We start from the raw sequence: 20,164 nt of genomic DNA, 5'->3' as shown, positions 1-20,164 counted from the left end.
GTATTTTTGAACCAAACCAGTAAGCAGGGGAAGGTAACTCAAATAACACACTTGTCAACACTTCTGTCAGCTAATTTATGGGTTTTAGACATTTTTGGCATTGCAAGCAAATAAAGACATGTATTTTGTTTTTACAAAACTTGAAAGTTTAACTGCTTATCACAGCAGACATACTCCTGTCAACTTTTTCTATACGGAGACTTTAAAATTCAACTAGTTTACCTTTCCTCTAGTCTAAAAAGTAGAAAACATCCAAACACAGACCAAAGAAATAGTTAATAATACTTTGCAACTAGTACAAGAGGTAGAAGTACGAATCATATGCATTCATATTTAATGAATGTTTCCCAGGTGAAGCTAAATTCTTTACAGTCAGTTATTCATTTTTATAATGTTAAGCCACCTTTTCACATATCTCATGCCAAAACTAATCCAGCATAAAAGACCAGAAAACAGGTTCAGGAGGTACTAACTATTTTCCTTTAATGTCTGAACCAGAATTCTTGGACATAATGCTATACTCTGTTAGAGAAATCAAAGGACTATGTATCATCCACAAGAAAAAACTGCAGAAAATGTACTATGTTAGGAAATAACAGGCATGTACACAGCTCTCTGAAAGTGCAAGAAGCAAAGGTGCACTGGTTTCTTTTAACTTGAGAGATGAGAGCAAGGCACAGTTTCTCAAAATACACCTTTTATTGTTTGTTTCAACTTAAGGGTAAAGCATGAGAGATTATAGTGCATTTCAAACTAACAATCTCTCATCTGAAGTAGAATCCTTGAAATGACCATTGAAATCTGGTACAGTCTGACACAGTCAATACAAAAAGAAAATATGGTCAAGATTAGAGAAGGACCAAGCATTTTCAATGTTTAAGAATAAACCTGCTGAACTGATAACAAAAAGCATTGTCTCTCATTTGCAATAAATGGTATGATGAACTAGCAGATAATTAGTAGTTCATCTTACAGTATTCAAGTTGTATGAGGTGCTACTACATCAAAACCAACAAAATAGCACATTTCAATTTAGTATCAAGTGAACTGGTTGAAATATTCATTAAGAGTAACGTGAAAATCTAGAGAAATATGGTACCATTAGTTCCAACCTTCAGAGTTTCCATCATGTAAACACAAGGCTTTGCAAATACCTAGCAAAATTCTCTCTGTAGAGTATTTTACTGGTAACTACATATTAAATCCCCATAACTTCATGCTGCCATTATTTGCTGACAAGAGGTTGGGAGTCTTAAAATTTAAATCCAACAACATCAAATGGTGATGCCTAATTTAAAGCAAAGGATCACTTAATAACAAAAAAACCAAAACCCAAAATAAACAAACCAACCCAAATGCACCAAACAAAACTTAAAACTGTTTCTTCTATGCTTTCTGTATTACTTACAAAAACAATGGACCTTCCTATATAAACACCTAAATAATATTAAAATGCCAATACTCATGCCAAGTCAGAAGTTGCTGCAATATTAAAACTTATTTAAAACAAAATGGGAAAGAGGATTCCTACGTACTCCTCACTGTACCTGTAAATGAGACCTAATAGCAGATAATAAAGCTGTTTTCAATTAGCATGCTAATTATGGAAGTGTAACAAAAATGAAGATTTTTCAAGCTTTTTCATATATTCCTATTCCTTGAACAATCAACACGACAAGTAGAGATTTCATTACAAGTGCAAGCATCTAATGTCAATATTCTTAGCTACAGGAGGTAAGACAAGGCCCAAATCTCTCTCAATTTAATGCTTACTTTGTGGCAAACTATAAGTTTTCAAGCTTCATCTTATCCTTATTCCTGTAACTCCATACCATTGAATTAACTCATGATTAATTCTCAACTAGTTATACAATTTAAGTTTTATAAAACCAGATTTAACTTGTTTAAATTTTTTTTACTACAAGATACATTCTCTAAGGGAAATAAAAGATCTCACACACGCAGGCTTTTCATTTGGAGAAATAAAACAGTGGGTTTGGATATGCAATAGAACTGCATCATTAAAAAACTGGTCTTTCATATCAAGAGCCATCAGCTATAAAGAGACCATGAGCAACTAGTGTTGATGCCCAAGGCTTTTTCCAAAAGAGAATACATAATAAGTCTAATGGACTGAATGGCAAGGAAAAATTCAGATTGTTTATCTGTCTGCACCTATCAGGCCCAAAAGAGGTTTTAAAAAAAGCAGAATTGCAAAACAAGAACACTTAGGAAAAGAGCGTGTATAGCAAAAAATATTTTTATACATGAGTATACAATCTTCAAATACACAATATAGAAGTAAAAATAATTCATGTATAGGTATACAAAATTTATATAAAGAGGATATATGCATTTCATAATACTAGATTGATTTAACTATATAGGACAGAAATGTATTTTGGACCACAAAATGTGTATTGGGAAAGAAGAAGAAGAAAAAAATCCCTAAATAATTAAATTCCTGGTTTCATTACTTTTTAAAAGCTGTTTTCAATGCTTTTTACAAGCACGGGAAATTAATTTGAATCACAGCTTGCACAGAAAGAAAGGAGGAATACCAAGTTTAGTTACATATTCAAACTCATGCAAGTTACTGTTATACCTGAGAACAGAAAACATGTCAAACTTCCAGCCACATGCTGCAGCTAGTGAATTCACACTGCTCCCATTATTTTTGAAGAGTGACAAAAAATGCTTAGGAAATTAAAAGTTACTGTTATGGACCTCTAGATGATACTTAAAAGAGAGAAGAATTTTCTGCCCAACTAACTCCTCCAAAAGCTTTAAGCCAGTGGCTGACAACCTTTTCCAGTCTGGAACAAATACCAAACAGCAACAGTAAACCTATCATCTGTTGACCTGATTTTCTTAGTTACTTTTCATGGCCTTCAACAACAGCAAACTGAAAACCATCAACTTATCAAAATAACTTTGTAATATTAAGCGAGAGAAAACAAAGCAAATCTGAAAATGTAATCTGTAGGGAAACTACTGCAACAATTTTTTACACTTTGATATAAAAATACCTACAGGTTTCTCCAGTATCTTTCTGTTAGCATGATATGCAAGCCTTTCATGTTCTACATGCTGATTTATGTTGCTGTTTTGTAGTAAGGAAAAAACTCCTGAATCACATCTACTTCATTATTTTTTATATTCTTTTAAAATCCTCTAAGTAAAGCAGAAAAGGGCTTTAAAATCTTGTCTTTCAATGAATGTGCAGCTTGATCACATTCATTGAAACAAATCAGACATAAGCACCAATGACAAAATTTTCCCTGGCCATGGCTGAGAACAAAAAAAAAACAAACCTGCAGCCTTGAAAAAAATAAAACTGAGCAAGCTACTGTAATATTCAAGAAATATCCTGCTGAATTTCTTAGAGCAGAATGTAAAATTCTCCAATTTAGCTAAAACAACAGAATTGACTGGTCCAGGTTCTGTTTACAGATGCATGGGTGCTAAACTCTAGCATGGAAAAGAAATGGCAGCATGGAACACTGTCCGGACAGCCTAATGACACTCACAGCACACACAGATCAAATGCCAACTGCCACATGCCACACTCTGTGGATTCTTCTAATTCAAAATTCTCTAAGTTTAAATTCAACCTTACAGCACTTGGGTTGGCTAGATTTAAAAATCCAGAACAAGGCAGCCAAATACTGACTTTCTTTTCATAAGGAACAAATTAAAAAAAGACGGAAAAAAATTTAAAATTAAACAGTCACAGGGATGTTGCAAACATTTTGCATTATCACTAAACTGCTGACAATATACTGATAATTGTTACCAAGATAAATAGCTGTACTTTCTCAAGGGACATTCAGCACCTTCAGAATACATGTTATCGGATTAAATATAACGGCTGACAATAACCCAAGAGCTTAGTATTCTGCAGCAGGCTCATGACAGTATCCCATTTTGTGTATCACAACAATCAGATGGCTCACTAAAATCTACTCATCTCTACTGAGTAATTTTTGCGAGATTTTACCCTGACAGGCACAAACTGATGTTTTTAACAGTATGTAGGAGTTACATGTTTTTCAATGAGGGGACCGTGGGCATCTGACAGAACTGGATGGCTTAGTTTGCATGCAGTCTACACAAAGCAGGATCAGATTCCACATTTCACTTTTAGTTCCCAAGCGGTATCCCCATTCTAAGCACTAACAAGTACACTGTGTTTGAAATAATTTTTTCTTAAGTTTGGACCAGAAATAGAGGAAGAATCAGATTATCTTTCCCTTCCCATTCTATATTTACCCTGCCTCAGTTAAGTCAGTTTTGTGACCCCCTATTCACAGTCACAGTTAGTGTTTCCATAGCTCATCAGAAGGCATGGAATTACACTGCAGAAATCGCCTTTTCACCCACCTATCCTAGATAGCTATGATGAATAGAACCAGTCTTCACTACACTGAAAGAGCCACCAGGGCTGTTTCAAACTTCTGAAGAGTCCTGTCTCTTTCCCTTTTTCTCTCGCCTTCCCCACTCAAAGTATTTCTCCTAGCTTTATCCCAAGATGAAGTAAAGTGTCTGCAGGATGAAGACTCTCACTAGGAAGGAGAAGCAGGATCATTTGAGCAGACAAGGAAGTTTCTCCCTTAAACTCATGGCATTTTGCTGTGGACTTATGGAAGGTCCTGAGAGCTTCCAGCTTCTAGAAGAAACACATGAACAGGTAGTTAATAGTCCTTGATTTTTAGTTCTAATTGAAAACTTCTCCATCCTAGTTTCTACCATTAGGTTACCTTCTCCCTTTTCAGAAAGGCAAGTGTAGTGTTTACTACTACTTCAGATTAAACCAAGCCTTCCAAATCTTACCAATACAGACATCAGACTTCACAGGAAAAGTGGGACTTTCAGCAGCTTTAGTAGTAAGCTTTGAAGTTGTCTCTGCTGCAGCATTTGAAGCTGAAACAAAGCATTAATTAAAGCAGAGAGGAATCGCCTGTGCCAAAGCAATGCACATTTAAGGAGCCACATAAAACTACTGAAGCCAGGAGGAATATGCTGAGAACACTTCTCAAGAAACCTGCGAATATCCAAGTAAATACCTAATCGTTTAAAAAAGAAAAAAAAATATTTAAGAAAGGACAGGAAACTCATTTTGATAGGCAATATTCTGTGTGAAAATTCTGCTGAACACCAAAATGAAGATTTTTCGTTTTACTGCAAGCTTAGTAATTTGTTCCATTTACCCCACACCTCAGAACAAATCATCAATGGCAGAGCTGTACAAAAACATACGCAGAACTATCTTCAAAAATATTCATTATCACATCAGTGTTTTGACTACAAGCACAATTTCAAATACACTAAACGCAAAGAGAAAAAAGAAAACCATAAAAACCCCAGTATTACCAACTGCATTATCAGAGCAGCCCTTCACATGGGAACTGCACAAATGCCTTAGGGGAAGCCATCTGGCTCCTCTAGTGAGCTTTGTAAATATGCGAAGTTGTGCTCGTACCTTTTGTTCAATACCTAACTATTGTCAGTGGCCCATAGGTGGAAGGTAAATTTCACATTCTTACCATGAGGATCAACACAGAGTTATGAGAAGGAACAGTTCTGTATTTACACACTTCCATTCTAGATGTATGCAAGAAAGAAGTAGCTAAGACTTTTCCTTACTTATGTCTGATATACATACACAGTGATACAGGTTATTAAGAGTGATAAAGTCGTACAACAATTTCTCAACAAAGAAGACTTATATAACAGAAGTTTACCTAAACAAGCTTTGCCATCTGAATATCAACCATGTTCTTGACTTTCTCCAGATAATCACACCATTCAAAACCTGATACATTATTTTAACATGTGCTTGCTTTTCTTCATTTTAATGACAGAATGCCACAGATACCTTAATTTAGACAAGAAAGGAAGTGGTAGTCGCAAAAAATATTAGCAGAAGGTATTTATTACCACTGTAGAAACAGCCTCATGCTTTTAAATACTGTTAGAATGGCTTCTGCAAGCATGGTCATCTATCTAGAGGTCACAGAAGTCACTGCAGCACAGCCCAAAGCTGAAGACAACTTTACAGTGGGTAACTTCCATAGCAGCAGCTATAAACTGAGTAAAAATACGGTAGACTAGGCTACAGTGAGATCTGGCTTACAAAGAGAAGGCTTATCAAAATTAGGAATTTTAATTAAGATAAATTGCAGATGTGATGTATACACTAATTTTCTATTTCTCCACCTCCTAAGCTAAGAATTCAAATGCAATGTTTCAAGTCCAGTTCTGAGTATATTTAATGTCATTTCTTTATGATATGTACTGTTTATTCTTTTCTTGATTTGATTTTACCATGTATATGTACCTTATGCTAACCTAACCCATTCTTCACATACCAGTACTTAAAACTGGTAAAATTGAGTAGGAAAAAATACTGTTTATGTTTGATTAGCCATATAATTCATGAACAACCTTACAGAAAAGAAAGTTTAAGATTAGCATATATTAATCACAGCATATGCTGAATTTGAAGGGCTGCATCAGGATCATTGTGTCCAACTCCTGGCCCTGCACAGGACACCCCAAGAACCACCACGTCCCTAAGAGCATTGTCCAAAATATACTAAGAAAAAAAAGTACTAAAAGCAAGCTGGTAGTGAAAGAACTTAAATCATCTGCCTTTATTCCCATATTAAAGTGTCATAGCTGATAAAAAAATTGTCTTCTTGGTCACCTTCATCTCATATGGGGAAGTTAGCATGCTCTCATTTTTATTATTTTAGTTTTATCAGTACATTATTTCTTTAAGATCCACTGAAATTATAACAGTTTCCCAAAAATAGTAGGTGCAGTGACAATCAGAAATGCTACATCTACATGTAGCACTTACATGCAAAATTTAATAATTTTGTTTTAAAGACATATGTGCAATAGAAGAACTTTCCCACAAGACTGCGGGCAGAAGCCCACCCTTTGATCCAAAGCAAAAAGCCTGCAAAAAAAAAAAAAAAAAAACCCTTGCTACTGTCAATAATAAATAAATATTCAGAAAATGCATAACTGGAACTTAAACTAGCTACAGTTACCATAGAAACGAACAAGACTTACTCAACACTTCCTACTCTATTCCATTATCGTTATCTCATGAACTTAAATGGAGAACATTGTTCCTATTCCTATGGAAACCCTGGAAATAGCCCACATCATTGTCACAGACTAAGGCAACCTAGAACTCATCTCTTGGATTCATTTATGTGCCACCAAGGCCTATGAAAGATTAAAAATAACTAAATAAAGTTCATTTCTCAATAGAGAAGAGCAGAATCTAAACTATTTCCTAGGAACAGGAGGTAGGTAAGTACCAAACCTTGACAAGCAGTTCCTAACCTATGTACACCTGCAATGATCAGATCTGTGGTGCTACACTGACACACTGCAAGATACATTCTCAGCAGTTTGGGCACTGTCTTTATACAAATGCCCTTACGCAGGAAGACTCTGCCCTTCCATCCTTATGCCATTTCTCTTCCTTGTTGACCAGAATGAGGAAAAGGGAACCAAACAAAACCACACCACCCAACCACCCAATACCACTCAAGGCATGGAACATCTGTGCCTTCCTGCCTGTGCAGTCAGATCTGGAAGCTGAGAAGGACTTTCCCCTTCTCCTCTAAGTTCAGAAACCTAGACCACAGCTAAAGTGAAAATATGGCACTATTTATTTTTGCCTGACTAGCAGATTCTATAGGTCACACCAAACTTTGCTTAACTATCTAAGAAAAACTGTAATATCAGAGCCAATAGACTGCAAAACACATTCTTTTATCAAAGAATGCATGTGCTTCCTCGCTGAAAAACTAATGTCAGATTTAGACTTCTAAAAGGCTTGGAATATTATGAGTATGAAAGACTAAATCACTGAAGAATACATTCAATTTCTATTGTCTAGTCAATTAATACATTTTATTCTACATTAACTCCTATTCAGGTTAACTGCATCCTAAGGACATTACATGCTCAGAAAAAAAAAAAATGTTAGTTTCACAAGAAGATTGGTTAACAAGACATTTCCAGGATGAGAGGGTTCAAACTGAAAGAAAAGGAAAGAAGTAAATTTATGAGAGCTTTGCTTATCCTTGAGAAAACTTAAACTTTGTATTTGAATTCTGAGATACTCATACTCATGTTTGCTCAAGGTTTCGCTTCCTGCTTTGAAAATCTAGTGAAATAGCTGATATTGTCAAGAACATCGTCAAAAAATGTACATGTATACCAAATGCTCCTGCTTCTCCAACTTCTTATCTGTCAAATATCGAATTATCCTATTCTCATTAAAGTAATGAGACAACAGTCACTGTCTTTGGAAACATGGAGAAACCCCACATAATTTCTGTACTGTTAAATTTCACTTTGGGTGCTAGACAACTATTACTTATCACAAGAGGTTGTGGGTACTTTTCCCCGTCAACATTAAAAGAATTTGAGTCCTCTCCTTCAGGAAAAAAAAATTTAAAAGCAAATAAAAAGCAGCAAGAACAAATGTAGTTGTGAAAAATACTGAAAAAAACAAAACACACAAGTAAACTAAACCAAAAAGCATATAAAATACCTACATATTTTTCCCAGGAAAATTTACTATACATACTTATATAAGTAAAGATCCACTGGTTTTCCCTGAATGACTAGTGAGACCCCCTACCATTTTTAATAGTTCGTCAGAAGTCCAGTCAAGGGTCTAAAGCTTTCCATAGATTGAGCTGTGTCAAATTCAACGAGATACGTGTGACTTTCTTCTGTATGTGAAACACTCCATCTAATTAAGGAAATATTTTTCTTCTTACTCAAATTATATAATTTCAGAAAGCAAAATCAGTTCACAAATATGTTTAATTTCCTGCATCTTGAGATTAATTATGAATGTCTCTGATTCTTCTTTGAGAAACCCACCTCAGGAATCTGATACTTCATCATCTACAGCATCTTACAGCACTTTAAAGTAAATCAGTATTTCCCTGAACAGATTTTAAGTAAACTGTTACCTTTTACTGTTATTTATATTTATGCCATTCAACATTAAATACAAACAGAACTGCACAGGTTCATTTACGTGTTCTTAAATCATGTGCTTATGCAATTTAACATGGACACATTTTTAAACCATATGTCAAAGTCACATCTACATTATTTAAGGGCAAAAATCACATTTTCAAAGGTGGTTGTCACCAAGAAAGTTAGGTTCAAACCTAAAGTATGAGGGAAAAAAGGATATTCTGACCACACAGCTGTAGGCACCATGACTAGGCAGCTGCACTACTTCAAAAAACAAAAACAGTTTCTAACTGAAGGACATTCCAGATCACCTTATACAAATCTCTTCCTCCAAAGCCTGCCCTTCAGATGAAATTGGGTAGTGTGAATATTTCTTTGTGCCTAAACCACTTCTGAAATGTCAGAAATAGAATTTAGCTGCTAAAGCAGTAAGAAGTCTATTTCAGTACTTCATCTTTACTATATTCACATAAACTACTGAAACAAATGCAGTATTAGTACAATCCCATGCACATGCCACTTTTACATCTCTTATAGACAAATTATAGGCTAGGAGACACTCAGCTGACATAATGATAAAGCAAGTGATGGCCAAATGCTTTGAAAAGTCAATGGTTTAACTATTTAACATCTCCCATTCTTGTTTCGCATGATGCTCCCAACAACAACAAACAAGGTTTTAATTTCTCCTGTTTGTTTAGTCTTTAAATGTAATTCTCCCTCCAATGAATTGAACTGGGCAGGAGGAGATTACAAATATGGTTGGGTTCTTTCACCTTTCATTTCAGGTACAGAACTCTTCCTTTCCTCTCAACCACCAATGAATTAAACATTTTTAAAACTAGTGTGGAGGGGAATCATCTCTATTGAAGACTTCAGTGCTTGTCTCTGAATGGATTAAATCATTTCACTAATTGTCTCCAATGACCCAGACCATGAAAAAAAAGTAACATCCCTTAGTTTCCAGCAGATGCAACAAAACACATGATTTTGTAAATTATTTTGCAAAAAAAGTATTTTCTGACTAAAAAAAAGTTTTCAACTAGTTCTGTGGCTACAATGTTGCCTAAGGCCTTCAAGTCTGCATCTGTTATGCAAATAGAAACGTTTGATTTCACTAGAGAATTGTACAAATGGTCCAATGTCAATGTAAATGTCCAATTTTGTACTACACTATGAAGCTATAACCTTTAAACATGTATGTTGTGTTGGCCTTTATTTTCTTCACCTGTGAGTAGCCATAACATTTAAATATTAAAGAGGTAATTATAGGAGCACTTGCTATTTAAATATTTGTTTCAATATTCACAAAGCACCTGGACAAACTGATATGATAAATTAGAAAGCTGTTTTATAAGGTTACTAGGGAAGAAACAAAAGCTAGATCAGACATGGCAAAGATATGGTGATAGACTCCAGCAGAGAAAGTTCCAAAAAGCAGCCCTTTTAGATTTCACAAATAGCACTTGACAGTCCACTAAGATTTATTGTGAAGAAAATGACTTTCCAGGTAAAAATAACAATGGGAGATTTTTCCATGCACAGAAAACACAAATAAGCTTCTACTTCGCACTGATGTGTGTTTCACACTGTGCTAACTTGTCTCCTTCACTTGCCAAATAAACCCGGGCAGCAGTTCCACAACAGCCTTCAGGTGCTCACGCTGAACTGAAGTTCAATTGTAACTCTTCTCCAAAGTCCATTTTCATTGGACTGCTTTTTAAGCATTTTTTGTAAACACTGGATATATAAGATTGATTTTAATTTAAACTCTCACAGGGTAAAAGTGTACTATAATTTCTTAAGTCAGATATCTCATAGAATTTTGATTTCATAAATCTGAAATCACCAGTTCTCTCTTCTTCAGGGGGAAAAAAAAAAAAAGCACTTCAATTCTGAAATATAGGAACAGGCTGTATTAAATTAGTAGGAATCCATGAGTAAGTCCTATATTTTCAAAAAATACACTTCAAGATAAATATTAATTTGATTCTACTACATCCTATATCTAAAAATAATGTCAGTATTATGCCCTAGCACAAATGTTCATTGAAGCAGTTAACCTTTATCAAATATTCTCAGAAAGTAAAATTTAAATGAACAGCCAAATGGTCCATTCTGGAAATGGTCCTCCATAAATTATATCCTGTCAATTCAAATACTGAATTTGATGATTGCTATATTAAAATAAATGCACCTTGTTTTCTAAACTGACCAAAATTAACTAAGAGGTTCCATGCACTGTTACTTATTTCTCAGATCGCCAGTCATATTGATAAACCCAGATGTGCACAATATGTGCTGCTATATCTTGACAAGACTATAAATATATTCTCAGAAATAACCTAACCCAATGACATTGGCCAGCTGGTCCCTTTTAAAATGCAGTGGTAAACTCTAAGTACAAAAAAAAAATACCCCAAAGAAATAAATGAAGTCATCAAACAGTGTTGAGTAAGTTCTCCCAGTATATTGAAGTCAAATATATTTTATGTTATGTATATTACATTTTGGTCCCAATTGTTGGTTTCTATCTGTGTTCACATATAGCCCGGTAAAATCAACGCAGGGCAATTTCTGACAGCATAGGTGGGAGCAGAGGACTCTGGGTTTGGGGGATTTCTAGCCTTGATACTTAAATTGGAACTAGAAGCATGACTTTAGGGTTTTTAATGCTGAAGATGGCAGGAAACACGCAAAACACCGTTCTTTAAAAGACAGTCACTAAAAGACTGTCAGTATTGCAGCTGCACATAGAAAACATATAATGCTAAAAGCAGCAAGGGAACTTTCCAGCTATTGATAAGAGTCAGCAACTAACATAAAAATAAGTGAAGAAGGTATTTCTAGGAAAAATGATCAAAATAATATGCTCACAGAATCAAACAATAGAGTGGCAATTAATTCACCCCAACTTTTTCCTGTAAGATACTTGATTAAGAAGTGCAATCTCCCCTCTTTTCCTCCATTCCCTTCCCCTATCCAAATAATTACTCTATAGTCCAAAATTGACTTACTGTAAAATACCTCTTAACCAAAATAAACAAAGACCCAAATCCTTTTTCAGTTTAACCCAAACTAGTTACAAAGTTTCACTGGGATTATCTGAAGTTTTAAATGGAATTTAAATCACTTTAGCTTCTATTTTATAAGTATGTGCATTCTAAAAAGAAAACTAATCAAAATGACAAAGGAGACTCTTTCTACTGCAGTGAACTCCACAGAAAACCCTTGCATTTTAATGCTTGACAAGGCTCTAAAGCAATGATGTTTAAATAAAGTGAAAAACTATAAATTTTTTTCACTATAAACCACGTATTAATAATACCTGTCTCCCATTTGATACATAGCTGTTCACATGTTTGAAGGATAACAAACCTAGTAAAAATATGAAGAGAATATAAAATCATTACTAGTCGATTGAAAATATCACAAATCTTGTTGCGTACCCAATTCAATCTTGTCTTTGCTTTACAGTTCTGACCACTCTCTACGTTTGCAACATTGGGCTTATTTTTCAAGTTTGCTTCCATTTTTCCAAGCACAATTTTACTTTCAGATAAAATAGGTCTATAGTTTTAACACCTAAGATGAAATTAATAAACTCGCTGTTTGCAGCATAGTTCAAAATCATAGGGCCAGAGTACTGAAACACGCTGGGGAGTGGTCTGGAAGTCAGTTTTTCTTACTTGCTGTCTCTGCCTCTCTTGCAGTGGGAATTAGTCTGCTATTTTATTTCTAAAAGAGAAAATTGGGATTAACTCGGTGCTGATGCAACAAACCAATCAAAAATCCTCCACTAAAGCTGGGACACAGTGCTTCTTAAAAATGTTCTGCAAAATAAAAACATAGAAAATCATAGAAAACTTACAAGTACTCTGCCAGTTAATGTCTGGGCAGATATCATGACTCCTGCCCAATCCTTCACAGACGTCATCCATCCCACTTCTGCTGCCACATTCTCCTCTTTTTCATCTGTTGGTTTGCAGGCTCCATCTGCCTGTGCATCTCCACCACCATTGATCTTCTGGGCCTCCTGCAAAGTAAGTATTTGGGTTAGTTAATGTTTAGCAATTTGACAGTGAAAGCCAGTATACAGGTAGAAAGAGTATATAGCAATGTTATAAAAACCAGAAAATCTGTCTTCCTGGATCCCTGCTAGATGAAATTAAGAACCTACTTGCCCGTATCTCTTTAGAAATAAGAGAAATAGAAACGCTCTATAAGGTACCAACCTATAGAATAAAACTCTCCTCGACGTTACATCTTCAAAACATATACTTGGCACCAAATGTGCTATATGTTCCTTCCTTACAAGCAACATAATAGACAACAGCTCTGTATGCAATTACAGAGTTACATAGAAATGAATTTGTCAGATGTACACTGAAAGACCTTTTGATGTATCAGTTGAAAATAATGCATACTAGGTGTGAACATAATTTATGTTCAATTTACTATCACTAGAATTCATTATCAGAGTAAACCTTCACTGAGAAGGAGGATGTAACAAGACAGCAATTATCAAGTATGAGGGGAACAAAATACATCATAGAGAATCTTCAGGGAGATGCCATGCTATCAGTGAACCTGTGTTTCAATGAAAGTGTTTAATATATCACAGGAATTATTCTGTCAGTAAGTGGCTCTCACAGAATGAAGAGCTAGAAATTAGAGGAGCCTCAGCTGCACCGAGCTCACTGATGAGTCACATGCACTGGAATTCATATCAGTCTCTCATGGATGCTGCAAGCAAGGATGCCATGCTCTGTAACTGCCTGCTATGTGCTACAGTCATGGGTGCTGCACAAACATCAAGGGAAATGACAGGAGAAGCCAGCATGGATTTTACAGCGCTTAAATCATATCGCATGCAAAGTATCAGACTGTGCCATGAGAATGCTTTTCGTGACAGCATAATACTAATGACTTCCTGACTACTTGACAAGTTATGCTAAACAAGAATAGGAGAGGCAGCAAAATTCAGTGCTGCAGCAAGTACTGAGTACTTGAACTGCGCCCATAGATCTGCATTAGTGCTCCAAGCACTCTGCACAGACCAACAGCTTGAAAGATCTTGTTTACAGGTGTCTTGTCTGTAGGCCACTAAGCAGGAAATCAATAACCATTAATCTCCTTTAGGATATCTTTTATACAAGCAAAGATGCTTGATGCTGGTTATATGGTTATTACTACAGTAGAAATACTACCCTGTGATGGTCAAAGTCCATAGCTGTGAGATGGCCTTGAGAAGACAGCTGGACACTCCCTGAGAGCAGCACTTAACTAATAAAGCAATTTCACTGAATCTGTCAGCAAAGAACAGCAGAACAATGCTAAAATATAATATGGAGACCAACAGTTGTTTATAGAGAATCTCAACACTGCAATTTAATTAGCTAATCAGACTTTTTTCCTCTGTGAGTTTCCCTCCTAGAAAGCAAGCTCTACGTTCTTAACAGCGATTACAGAGCAGTGTGATGTTGCTTTATTGATAATAACAAATTATTCAGAGTTACAACAGTAATTCAGTACACTTCCCAAGCAAATAACACAACAGAAGATAAAAATTTCTCTGTATTTGCATAACTGGACCTCATTCACTGACAAATTTGGACATAGTGAATCAGATGTTTTGCACTCAGCATTGAAAGACATATCCTGTGCTGCACACGCACAGAGCACAACCTACAGAAATGAGATCATTGCAGAGGACAGCGATATACGGCACAGCATGAGGCATTTCCAGCAGAGCAACGCTTGGCTGGAGCCAACTGGTGACCCAAAGCATCACAAAGCCATGCAGATCAGTCCCAAAGAAATGCCTCCACCACCATCAGGGTTTCAGTTATAAACCAGGAAAGAGAAAACTAGGCTTTATACTCCAGATCTTGTAACAAGGTAAAATACTGAAGCTTAGGCAACCTAGACATGTCTCCAAGGCCTCACTGGTCGTAGCCACTGTCCCCAGGGTCTCCCCTGACTCCAATGCCCTCCGTGGCCCAGGACACCACCATTCCAGCCCCACCCAGGGCTCCCACAGCCCTGTCCCATCCAGCCTTGGTGAGCTCACAGCCAGTTCCCCTTGCCAGACCCACAGGCTGCTGTTCCAGGCTGGCCCCAAGAAGGCTCCAGGCCAGAGCCTTGTCCCACTACCCCAGCCAGGGTGCTGGGCAGGCCCCTGGCCCACAGGGAGCCCCACAGTCCTGACAGCTACAGACTACTTAAAACACTACACATGCCATTTCTTTCTCTCTTCCCACCAGTTTCTCTGCCTTTTGTAACTGCTAGAGCTTGTCTTTCAGAATGTAAGCTTCACACACCAGATTTTGCTCCATCATCCTCCTCTGCATTGCACAGTGAGCTTTCATACTCTGTACAAGTTTATACTGAGTGAATTAATGTGGTTTTCATAGTAAAGGAGGTGTAATTATCTCTTCCTCTCAGATAAGAAACTGAGGTGGTGATTAGGTGCCTAACTCAGACACTAGAGAAGTCACTGGCAGAATGAAGATGAAACCAGAGTATTTTTTGATCTTTCCACCCAGCAACCCCTGTTTAAAACTGCACGGATACATACCTTGCTAAAAACACTCACAACTATAGACCTTGCTACAGAAAGTCACAGAACTACAGATCACTAAAAAAAAAGAGCCAAATGAAAACGTCCATTTTATGTTAGTGAACTTTTAAGTATTAAGGTTAGAAAATTCTTTTATTGTGCACATTTCTTCCTTACCACCCAATGTTTTTGTCTTTAGATGTGATTGCTCATAAGATATAAAAATAATTTAAAATTTCCTAGCACTCAATGAAATAGTAGGCAATTTACTTAATCGAAGAAGCAAGGTAGCTTTTATATTTCGAAAAGGTTTTTATAACCTATAGTTCTTTTGCTGTATTGTCTCCTGGTTGCCAATAGAACAGAGCAGTAAGACATGACAAACCTATTCAGTATTTGATTCGCTATAGGTATTAAAATCTGTAATACATTTGAATGGCTGTATTACTGTATTTATACTACTGATTTCACATCTATTAAAATCTCCCACCCATATTATTTCTTAATTAAAATTTAAGTAAAACAGTCATCCCCTGCCAAGTATGATTTGGAACACTCACGATCAGCCTAGCTCTTGACATTATTGTAGCTGTAATTAATATGCAGATTAGTTGCTGTTATGTAATATTTGTATTCGGTTGGGATATTTTATATTTTTCATCTACATAGCTAGCTTTTTATCTTATTTAATTGGCAGTTAAGTATTAGGAAAAGTTTATCCCCAAGTCATTATGCAATTGTGCAGAGATCACTAGAGGAGGTTTGAAGGCTGCTCTTTTTAATATACTGAACACAAAAATCAGTCCTGTTATTAAATGCATAGTCTTGTTCCATTGATATTTCTTCATCTCAAAGCACTGAGTAACCAACACCAATACCTGAAAAAGGTGCTTAAAATAATAACCTGACAGTGACAATAATTGTTTAATTATTTACAAGTTCAGTATTACAAGTAAGGGATCTTTACCCACTCTGCTTACCAGTTTTCATTATTTTAATTACTTGATAACAGAAACATTCAGGTAGATTAAGTGAGAAGCAGTATATTGTGAAATATATTTTTCCTGAACTTAATGACAAAATGAAAGAGAGCATGATGAGAAGGCATGTGCAGGAATCAGTACTCAGTGTTCTACCAATGGTTTGACACAGACCTGGACCAGAAACTTCAATGGCTTGTCTTCTATTTTCAGCAATAAATATTGATTTTGATTACATTAAGTTCTGGGATTCTTGAACACAGTTACTTTAAGGAAGAAGAATTCAAAAAAGCAAAGTTTACCCAAAAACAGTTAACAGTTTTCAAAATGTAGTCCTGCTTGCTTCATTTCACCTCTTAAATTTCTGTACAAACATAGAACCACTGCACAGACACCTCACTCAATTCAGGATAAGACAAAATAAAATCAGAAAGTTATTACGAAGCCTCATCATCTAAGAATAATCTGGTTTTTTTAAAGACCTAAAAACACAGGACACCGTAAAGACAACCTGGAAAGAACTCTTTGATGTATGGTACTGAAAAAACTTGGCACCCTGCTAAAATATGTTAAAAAACATAGGAAACAGGTAATGTGAGGGCAAAGAACTGGGTTGAAGTGTGGTGAAACAAAGAAAAGGATTTGATAATCCCATGTATCTAACATGTAACTAGTTGAATATCACACAAAAATCATTAAGTATCACCTGTAATGAGATACACAGCATTGAGTCATACCCACAGCACTCAAGAGAAAGTAGTATGGCTCAATTTAAGCAGATGTTTAAAAACAGTAACACCAATGAAGCAAACAGTGTTGGCCTTTCAATTCCATCCTAGATAACATGAGATGAGAAAGGGTCTGTCAGAATGGCAGCTGCTCCTAGTTTAAAGTATGCAGCAGTAATACAACAAAAAAATATAGTTTGGAGCAGTTAGGAAAGGGCTGCTTTAGATAATGATGCTAGCAACTAGCAATTTTATCTCTACTAACTACCGTTCAATTAAGAGCATTGCATTCCTAGACCCTGCCATTTTAAGAAATGTTTTATATCATACCAACAACACTTTCATAATGGCCATTCTTATAAATTAGGAATCTATATTTATTTTCCTTTCCTTTTCATTCACCTGTTTCCCCAAAGTCACCATGAGGTGCTATGTGAAGAGGAATAATTTTGCCTACAAGATTATTTCTCCTTTCTCTTAGGCAAATGTCTAAAACACTGTTTAAAATTATTAGACTTCTGCCAATAATTTAATTCCATGTCCTTCAATACATTCACTTGCCACTTTGAAATCTCCAAATAGGGGTCTTCAATTTATATAAAACCATAATATGATGCTGCATTCTCAGAAGCTGGGCAAAGTACAGTGAATGTTAAGACTTCAGGTATCTACTGAATATATTGCCATGGCAGATGCCTTCTGTCACATATAGTTACCATCCTCAGTCTCCATCTTAATAGTTACTAAGTACCAGTTCATCCAGTGCTAAAAACAAGCAAAACAAAAAAACCCTGCAGCTGTTCACCTGGTCCAGGGCAGTTTAGGAAACAGAGATCTTCACTGGAGTACTAATAAACAAAACAAATGGCAATGTGAGAAATGAACAGCTTTATGGAGACTTACAAACCCCTTGCAAGAATCAGTCTTGTAGGAAAGAGAAAGCAAAAGCTAAACTAACTAAATGTGAGCTAAGAGGTCCTTCTAAACTGGCCTATCCACAGCATTTCTTTGAATATTAGGTTACACTGACGTCAGTTATCGTGCTGTAGCTATGGTTTGACTTGTTTCAAAGGATTAATTATTGATACCCAGACAAACATTATTCCTTTCACTGAATAAAAGAACCAGAATGATGTATGGAAAACATGGCTGATGAGATAACCCAACATTTTGCTCTCATAAAATATTCACAAGCTATATAACTTGGTGTTTGCAAATTTGTAAGATTAAGTAAAATAAGTCAAAAATAGAATACAAAAGTTTTCTTATTAGTTTAAGACTAAGATGTTATACTTGGTTTTCTGCACTCCCAAGGAATTTTTGAGAAGCATCTTGCCAGTCCTTATAACCAGAGCCTTACTTTCTTTCTTTCTATGGTGACCAAGGAAACCTCTCTCCCCCCTCCCCCCCTCCAGTCACCAGCTTCTCTGTTGCATTTTTGCAAACCTTCAGCAATCCTCACAGATTTTATGTTCTATGCCCTTCATATTTCTGGTATGGGTTACTTGTACAAAATTCCCTTTTCACATTATTGCTTTGACTGACAAGAAGTGCTGCAGTAGAGGAATTAATTCTAAAACCTTGACCTGAGAGACGAGGGAAACTAGACTAGTAAAATATAGTGTTCCACCCGTGATTCCACAAATAGTACAACAGTCTGTCAAATGAAGGGTTCCTGGGTATGGCTCTCACTTAAGAATATGAAACAGCAGACACCTACGTTATCTGAAATCTGACGAAAGTACAAAAAGATTCATTTCAAAGTTTAAAAATTTCTACACATTAATGGCAGTGTTATAATGTAACACTTCCATTGATGTGAAACAGTATTTCCAAATAACTGAAAAACTGGCTGGCAGATTTCCATACAAGTGCCTAAGAATTGAGAGATATGCTGCAAGTCCCTGTTCTGTCATCAAATTTTGAAAATCCTCAGCCACATTGTCTAATCTCTTCATGTCTTCACCCTGCAGCTATAAAACAAGAGCAACAGTAGTTTCTGCTGCATAGGAGCCTTATAAAAATAAATATATGTAGGATTTTAAGTGTCTTGGTATTACACAAAGACAATGCAGGCATAATGTAGGTGAAATCACAAAGTAAGACACACTAAAAACCTACTGGTAAAGATTGTTACAGTAGTTATATAAGACAATTAAACATATTAACACAGATGTGCAAAAGAGAAGCAATTAAGAACTCCAGATGACATAGGGAAATGAAAAATGACAAAGTCATTGCAAACTTAGACGCATTCAAATAGACAAATGGTGCTTTTTAAGAACTATTGGTTCAAGTTAGCAGGAGTTTATATCCATAATTATGTAAGCTTTTGCTGTAAGTTAAACAGTTTGTGTGAATAATTTCATGTAAATTTATTGATAAAAATAAGACTAAGTTTTCTTTTGTTGCTTCTGATTGTGTATTAAACCCCATTGATAGAAATAAATAACCTCTGAACTTGTTATAAAACTACATAACAAGTGAACTTACTGTCTGCAATATATAAATAAGGAAAGAAATAGGACAAGTCAGTGATGCACAGGTTAAAAGCATTCACTGAAAATATTTCACAAAATGTCAAACTAATACCTAGCCTATAAATTTATTTTCCTTTTTAATAGTTAACAGAGCATTTCTTATTAATTTCTTCTAAGACCAAATTATTATTGCATTAAAATATTCTCTGAAGGCCCTTTCAATTATAAAGTAGCAGACAAAAGGGCAAACAAGCATTTCACTTTATTAATGGGGACACTACACTTAAATGGAAGGACACATTTCATTATTCTTTGGTCCCTACACACCATAGAAATACGTACATTAAGTAGATTAGACAATTATCATGTAAGACACTTGTCGTTAACTGT

The 20,164-nt window shown here is 35.7% G+C and overlaps 1 protein-coding gene across 50 annotated transcripts in view; it reads right to left on the bottom strand.

The window, feature by feature from the left end:
• KCNMA1 (potassium calcium-activated channel subfamily M alpha 1) overlaps positions 1 to 20,164 on the bottom strand; it is a 439,385-nt gene that overhangs the window by 306,369 nt on the left and 112,852 nt on the right. For all 50 annotated transcript variants that reach the window (XM_042018554.1, XM_042018555.1, XM_042018556.1 and 47 more), the window contains one exon: positions 12,896 to 13,060. In XM_042018554.1, the coding sequence (XP_041874488.1) occupies positions 12,896 to 13,060 (165 nt within the window). The remainder of the gene's footprint in view (positions 1 to 12,895; positions 13,061 to 20,164) is intronic.

The sequence above is a fragment of the Corvus kubaryi genome, unplaced genomic scaffold, assembly GCF_017639235.1.
Source record: "Corvus kubaryi isolate FWS band 111438036 unplaced genomic scaffold, C.kubaryi_AGA036_p1.0 138, whole genome shotgun sequence".
NCBI classification, from domain to species: domain Eukaryota; kingdom Metazoa; phylum Chordata; class Aves; order Passeriformes; family Corvidae; genus Corvus; species Corvus kubaryi.
The sequence above is the reverse complement of the archived record's forward strand: the minus strand, read 5'-3'. Positions and strand labels throughout refer to the sequence as shown.